A 7,777-nucleotide genomic window follows, 5' to 3' on the forward strand; every position below is an offset into this window, starting at 1 on the left:
TTTTTCCCACGTCAGCACATTAGAAAAATTTATTTTTTAAACTAGCACAGTTTTTAAAATAATTCTTCCTATAACACATAAATAATAGTTGCATATTATCATTGGTAGTGTATATATTACATGCACAATTATTGTCTCTTTGCTAGAATGAGAATTATTTTTTTAATTATGTCAATGCAGGAAAAAAACTATATTCATGAGTAGTTCAAATTAAAAATAGGAGAATGCTAGTTGAGTGCTTGAGCTCTGTTGTGTAATGGATCAAAATATTTTTTACAATGCTAAAAAAAACTGTTCTTAGAAACCAGTTTTCAATGAAGAAATTCAAAAAAATAAACTTAAAAAATCAAATATGTTAATAAATACTAAAAAAAACTTTAACTCTAGCTACGGACCTAGTTGATAAATTAACGTAAAGAAGCATATTAAGATAAACGATCTCATTGTGTAGGGAGCTCTTTGATATTTTTTTCATTTAATAATACAATAGTAAAATTGCTTATAAAAAGATTAATAATTCCAACTCTCTTTATTTATTAAAATGAATATAATGACAAACATATAAATATTTAGACATTTCTTTTATTTTTTTGGTGCACAAGGTTAAAGATGTGCAATACAATTTCTCAAAGAACATCGAGACAATGAAAATACGATCAAACTATAAGAGGTTTTTTTTGTAATTATTCCAAGATAATAAGACATAAATTTAATATCTATGAAATTATTTTTTTCATATTAGGCACATAATAATGGAAAAATAAATGTTAACATCCTTATAAAAACCTAAAAAATTTATTAGAGAACCATGAAAAAAATTAATAATAAATAAAATATCATGTCAAGTTTTTTTATTACATTTAAATCTAAATCCAATAAAAATGAGAAAAAAATAAAAAAAAGCCAAGCCCAAGCAGTTATCCCAGCAGAAAAAAGGCCACACACGCATGGCCCCACGAGGCCAGGCCCTTTTTTTTCCTTTCATGTTGTTTCCCCCTTTTTTTTTTAAAAAAAACAATAAAAATAAATGGCAAATAATGCATCGTCTGCTTGCCTAGATTTCATCCTCTAAAAAGGTGGCTGGAAATCAGGCTTCAATTTTTTGGTATAGAAATCTATTTTTCAAGCTGTTTCGATTTAAAAATACATAATAAACATTCTCAACACCTATATGTAATTTATCAAGTTAAAATGCCTCTAAATCAATAAAAAAAAAACAAAATCAAATGGGAAAAATATCTTTCTCAACTTTGATCTAGTTTTTCTAGTAAGATGCGTACCAAATAACTTCTCAATTGAACTTTTTTTATTGAATAAAACCTATTAACTCCACAATCAACGTTTGTTTATCTCCAAAAACAAGCCTATTATGCAACTTTCTCTCTTTGTACCTATTTTCTAGTAATTTTCTCTTTTTTATATCAAACCAGAGACCAAAAAATGAATATAATGAAGTTATGAACCAAAAATAAAAATTTTAAAATAAAAGAGACTAAAAGGTAGTCAAAGGATAATAGAGAGATTGAAATGAACTCTTCAGTCTGAAGTTTTGAGTGACCATGAATGTTTATCGTGTTCAACACTTTGGTCTTCTCTTTTAATTTTTATCTCAACAATATAAATTATAAGAAATTGATGATTGATTTGGCTAGAGATGGCAATGGGCATCCATGGATTTAGTTTCTTTATATTTATACCTTACTCATTATCTATCGAGTATAAAATTCTAATATCTATATCTTATATATCGAGTTTCAGATATCTATATAAATATCTATCATCTGACTATTATTTATTATTCAACATAAAGTAATATATATATATATATATATATATATATAAAAAATAAAATTAGATTTGGTTCAGGTTTTGAGTTGATTTTGAGAATATTCATATTTTATTTGTAATTATATGAAAAAAAATTCACTCATTTGTATTGATATTAAATTATCATTTCTAGACTTATCCATAAAATGATTTATGTAATTGACGGTAATAAAAAAAGAAAAAGCAATGATCAAACAGGAAAGAAAAGAAAAAAATGCACTATGGATTACACTGAAAAAAACTTGTCTTTTAGTATATTTTGTACTTCTTCAAATAATTTGAGCAGATATTTAGTTATTGATATGAAGCTAATTGTACTGGGATCATTTCCACCAATCAGGCAGCCTCCACGGTCTCAAAAAAAAAAAAAAAAAAAAAAACCCTCTGATTTTGATTGCATATACAGGTAATTCGGGCAAATTGATTGACAACCATTGCCAAGTGGAAATAACACGTGGAATGATTGATTGGAATTGAAATGCAATTTTGTCCCCCTCACGGACAGATCAAAACATCACTAACAAGTTGTAGTAATTGATGATATGTTTGGTAATCAATTTTAACTTTGTTCACATAATTCATGGATTAAGACTTACCTCCAAAAGAGGTTAGATTAAGCATTAATCTAGAGGAAAAAAAAATGTTTAAGACAGAGGTATCTTCCAATTAGTTTTTGTATTGAAATTAAATCTTTTTTCAATTAGATTTTCAGTGGTTCGTTAACAATTTATCTGTAAGAAACTATTCTTATCAAGATCTCCAAAAACATTTAAATGTTGGGAGGATACCCACTTACTATATAAGATCTTAGTGTTTGTAAATCATATATGAATTGTAAGTTTTTTTTCCCCCCCGAATTCATCTTGTAAAAAGCTTCCAACATTTAATTTGTAAGACCCAGTAGTAAAACTCACTTACTTTTAATGCAAGCATGAGATTTTTGAAAAACAAATCCCGAAAGAACATTGGTTAAAATTAGCATCACTGTCATCTGTAAATTGTAATACAGCTTGAGGTCCCGGGCATCTACTATTATACTCATAATGATTTATGATCGGCTATACTATTGCTTTCAATAATAGGAAGGAGCATTTACCTATTTATATAACAGATTATATGGTGAGTCATAAATTAGGAGAATTTGCACCTACTCTCAATTTCCGGGGACATGCTACGGAGCATCCACCATACCAGATCCATCCACATGGGCGTGTAAACTGGAAGACAGTGAGTGCCCTTTATTTATTGCATCATCCCAGTTGCAACGATTATCCTTAGGGTTTGAAATTGAATTGTTTAAGCGAGGGTGATTGATGTAGAGAAAATGATTTACGGAAGTCAAATTGATGCCACAAGCAATAACAAAGATTGAAAAGAACAACTCAAGCTAACACCTTTATTTATTCTAGGTTCAAGGTTTCTAACTTATCCAATTATTCTTCATATATATATATATATTGTGCGCGCGTAATCTTCTGACTTTTGGGTTTAAGTGTATATAATAATTAAGCTCGGCGAGTCTTGTGTTTTGCTTGTTTGTTTATCTAATACGTATTAATGGACGTTATTATTATCTTGTTGGTTTTTGTCTTCTGATCATTTGCAGCAGGTTAGCTTTCAGCACCAATAACGATATGCTGCTTTTTGTTTGGTTTTGATTCAGGATGGTGCTGATTGTGCTAAGATTCTTTACCTAATTCAATCAAAGACTTCCAGGAGATTGATATCTATTAAAGGGTGTTTGATTTCTATTTGCCACTTCTATGATCTTGAAGTAACAGTCTATTTTCTGGCTTTTAGGTGATGCTTTTAGTGTGTTTGATGAGAAAATATTATTTCTTACCAAAAATTAAGCTCCCGCCACTTGTTTGCATTGATTGCATCCTGTAACTTAAAAATTTCGAGTGCCTTGAAAGGTAATCTATTGGCTTATCTCCTTTATGGCTTTGATCCTTGTATGTCCATGCTTTACTCTCTGTTTTTCTTCTTTCCCCCCATCTTCCAATTAGAGATGTTAAAGCTGCGGCATGTCATTCCTCATGAGTTTTAGATGTGTAGATCAATCCACATGGTCCAATGCTTGGTACTAGTTGTTGCTTTACTACTGATGGGTTGCCGTTACACTGTCAATAGGGTCATGGGAAATAATCTTTTCTTTTTTGATTCCTTCTTCTGAAACATTTCTATGACTGAATCTCTTTGCATCTGGTACGTATGTGTAATGAAGCCACTGACATAAAGGGAGAAAGTTCGTGCAAAGGATATCGCTGTGATTATGGATTTTTCCTTTATTAGATCTTTTTACAAGTGGGGATGATCCATGTTTGAAATGGAATTCAGTTACTGGATTCCTTTGATGCATAATTGTTGCCACAAATTCGAATGTCGTTGAAAAGCTGCATCTGTTTGATTGTGTTAAATGATTTCTTTTTACTTAAATAGAGAGAGAGAGAGAGAGAAGAAGACGAAGGCTTACTTGGTGGACTGCCATTCAGCCACTTCTATTGTTCCACTCTTTGGCTTGACTCAGTTCTCGTTCCCTATATGTGCAAATGCTAATATGCTGTCTATACAATAGGTGCTTGTCTTGTGAACTTAATTGGTAGTGCGTGATTTCCTTCTTTCATGGATTCTGCGTGAGGGTTAAAACTTTGAAACTTTGTTTATGTTTTTAATTGTCACTGAGCAAGGTGTTGTGTGTTATGTGATCAGTGATCCATTGATTTGGATTAGTCTTTTGTATCAAACGGCTTATATTACTGGCAGGGAATGCTCTTCTGCTGGCGTGTTTAGCTAGTGATCATCACGTTATGAACTTCATTTTCTAAATCCTTTTGAAATTCTGAATTGTAGTTAAGGGCTAATGACAGCCTTAATCTCTACTGTTTGGGGGCTGACCATGTGAGTGACACTGCTCGGAATCAATATGTTTGTGGTTTTGTTTCTGCTGGGGAGTTATTGGTGTAATTTCTAAGCACTGTCATTACAATCAAATTTATTCATATTTGCAATCTATCAAATTCATGTTTAAGCATGAATTGTCATTAAGAGTTTGGGGTCTAGTTCTATTAAGGCTGCTGTCTTTGAAAGGGCACGAGGAGGAGGAACGTTCCTAGTTCAGAATTACATTATTACTTTCAACAAGTTCATGCAATCAAATAATCTTCGTGGGTTTTGGCTCTTAAACTCGTTGAATATTGAGGAACCTGGAATTTCTCCCTATAGTGCCTGAGTTTGGTGTAAAATACCATTATCAGCTATTCATCTTTTCAGTTCTTTCATTTTTTTCTCTTTTTGCATGTTGGTTCATCATAAGCTACTTTGATGGTGTATCCGTTGCCAAATTCTCTTTGATGTTGTAAGACAATGCATTTACTCTTCCGTGTATCATTACAGAACACATTGTGCACTATATATGCAGGCATGTTCTGTTAGATTTCACATGGTATTCATGGTGTAACCGTGAACTTTCAGATGGAAGAACAAAATACTCAGCATGCCCCCCCTGTTGAAACAAGCGTGGATATTCTTGATGGAGGGGATAGTGGAGCGAGTAACGTATGTGGGGAAGCACCCTGTGTATTTTCAGATACTGGAAATAACCTCAAGAATGCCAAAGAACGTTCAACTTCAATGCGTAAGCTCTGGATAGCCGTGGCACTTTGTGTAGTGTTCATGAGTGCTGAGGTAGCTGGTGGCATCAAAGCCAATAGTCTGGCAATCTTGACTGATGCTGCACATTTGCTTTCAGATGTTGCAGCCTTTGCTATCTCCTTGTTTTCATTTTGGGCAGCTGGCTGGGAAGCCACACCCCGTCAATCTTATGGATTTGTTAGGATTGAGGTTCTCGGTGCACTGGTTTCCATACAGCTCATCTGGTTGCTTGCAGGGATTTTGGTTTATGAAGCCATTGTTAGGCTCATCCATGATACAGGGGAGGTAGATGGGTTTCTTATGTTTCTTGTTGCTGCATTCGGTCTTCTAGTGAATATCGTCATGGCACTTGTGTTGGGACATGATCACGGGCATGACCATGATCACAATCATGGGACTGGCCACAGCCATGGAATGACAGTTACTACTCATCATCGTCATCATGACGAGCACCCAAAAGATGCGGGCAATCATCATAAGCACTCGAAAGATGAGCACCGTCATGCTCATGAAGAACATGTTGAGCCGCTGCTGGATAAAAAGGAAGCCAGGCATGAAAAGAAGCAAAGGAACATAAATGTACAAGGAGCTTATATCCATGTACTTGGGGATTCCATCCAGAGTATCGGGGTCATGATAGGAGGTGCAATTGTATGGTATAAGCCTGAGTGGAAGATAGTTGATGTGATCTGCACCCTATTCTTTTCAGTTATAGTCTTGGGTACAACAATCAAAATGCTTCGGAACATACTTGACGTCTTGATGGAGAGCACTCCAAGAGAGATAGATGCAACAAAGATTGAAAAGGGATTGTTTGAGATGGAGGACGTGGTGGCTATCCACGAACTGCATATATGGGCCATTACCGTGGGCAAGATTCTCCTGGCTTGTCATGTGAAAATCAGGCCTGAAGTAAATGCAGACATGGTGCTAGACAATTTGATAAACTATATCAGAAGTGAGTATAGTATCAGTCATGTAACCATCCAGATAGAACGTTAGCAGAGGCAAATTAAGGAATTAGCTAGTTGAATCTGGGGCCTGATGTTTCCGAAAGTGATGATCTTTCATCACATGCACGCATATACTGTTCATAGGATATCTTTCACCATGTCCTTTACAATTGTTTTTTACGCACAGATAGAAATTGTCATCTTTAATTTTGTCGCGAGTGTTGTTTGGATTCTGGTATTGTGAATTTACAATTGTGGAGTTGATAAATATAGTTTCTTCAATCTTCTCTTTTGCTCCATTCCACACAAATTACTACAAAAAAATCCATATGCGTAGAGCATTCTTCTATAGGAAGAAGTTCCCGTCAGGCTTGGAAAGGGTATTGCTTTGTCTCCCGCTTTAGGCATGCATCAACTCACCCAGAGTTGGGGTCTACCACTGATAATAAGTGTCACAGGCACCAATTTGAGGCGGAGATGAAGCTTCTGTCCAGGTAACAGCTCGTTTGTTATATTACAGCTGGGAACATGATGCTGGGGTGTGGGGACGCTGGTGTCATCTAGTTGAGTGAAAAGATTCGTGACCTTCCTTCTTACGGTGAAATGCTGGCAGGTCTCTCGGTAAACTGACCTGGTGATGTACTTGATGCTAAAACAGATGTTGAAACAGGAATTACTGCAGAGAAGTTTCTTGACCTTGTAAGACGAGAACAAGGATGATAGGTTTAACTTAACCAGAGTCAATGTTGATGGGTTAATGCTAGAAAACATTTTGTTATTTTATTTTATGGTCTCTGGATGGGTTAGAAATAATCAATCAGCTACAAGACAAGTTCAAATTGTTGCAGTTTCTTGAGAATGAAAATGACCCTTGTTGTGTGGCTAAAGTTGCACAATATATTTTATAGGAGTAAAAGGAACCACGACTTGGTTCAAAAAGATAAGGTTCATAGACATTATCAAGTGAAATCTGGGGTTTTCAAGAAGAGGTTTCAGTGGAAGTTGTGCATTTCATATACTATCGGTGTCTTCCATGGAAGCTGTGCTCTCACTAGTTCACATCTGCTGCTTAGAACTAGTAATAATGTTGAGCTGTTTGATAATTTGACTGCTTGCCTTGATGTAGAAAGGGGAAGCTGCCACATGCGAGATGGTCGTAGGAAATATCAAGGTACTAAAAACAGAAAAAATAAAAATAAAAATAAAAATAATGCCTTATAGGACAGGACAGGACAGGACATGATTGACGCTTAAAAAAAGGGATGATATCACATGGAAGGCCTTTAGGAACCCAACGTTAATTTTAAAGATGTTTTTTTTTCCCTAAAATGTAAGGCTGTCTT

General features: G+C 34.6%; 1 protein-coding gene across 5 annotated transcripts; it reads left to right on the forward strand.

The window, feature by feature from the left end:
* Positions 1-2,893: 2,893 nt before the first annotated feature.
* On the forward strand, positions 2,894-6,716 carry LOC7478804 (metal tolerance protein 1). 5 transcript variants are annotated; one of them, XM_024596012.2, is made up of 3 exons: positions 2,899-3,054; positions 3,491-3,743; positions 5,302-6,716. In XM_024596012.2, exon 3 carries the CDS (start codon positions 5,302-5,304, stop codon positions 6,481-6,483), a length of 1,182 nt encoding a protein of 393 aa, XP_024451780.2. In that variant the 5' UTR covers positions 2,899-3,054; positions 3,491-3,743; the 3' UTR covers positions 6,484-6,716. The 5 variants fall into 5 exon arrangements, with proteins under 5 accessions (XP_024451779.2, XP_024451780.2, XP_024451784.2 ...); XM_024596016.2 differs by having other exon boundaries at positions 3,491-3,627; XM_024596011.2 differs by lacking the exon at positions 3,491-3,743 and having other exon boundaries at positions 2,894-3,054.
* Positions 6,717-7,777: the final 1,061 nt, after the last annotated feature.

This window comes from Populus trichocarpa, chromosome 2, assembly GCF_000002775.5.
Source record: "Populus trichocarpa isolate Nisqually-1 chromosome 2, P.trichocarpa_v4.1, whole genome shotgun sequence".
Lineage (NCBI taxonomy): Eukaryota > Viridiplantae > Streptophyta > Magnoliopsida > Malpighiales > Salicaceae > Populus > Populus trichocarpa.

Coding starts and splice junctions, on each gene's coding strand:
- LOC7478804 (XM_024596011.2), top strand. CDS start 2,944: ATGGTGAGTCATAAATTAGGAGAATTTGCACCTACTCTCAATTTCCGG. Junction 3,055..5,301: donor GGCGTGTAAACTGGAAGACA/GTGAGTGCCCTT, acceptor GTGAACTTTCAG/ATGGAAGAACAAAATACTCA.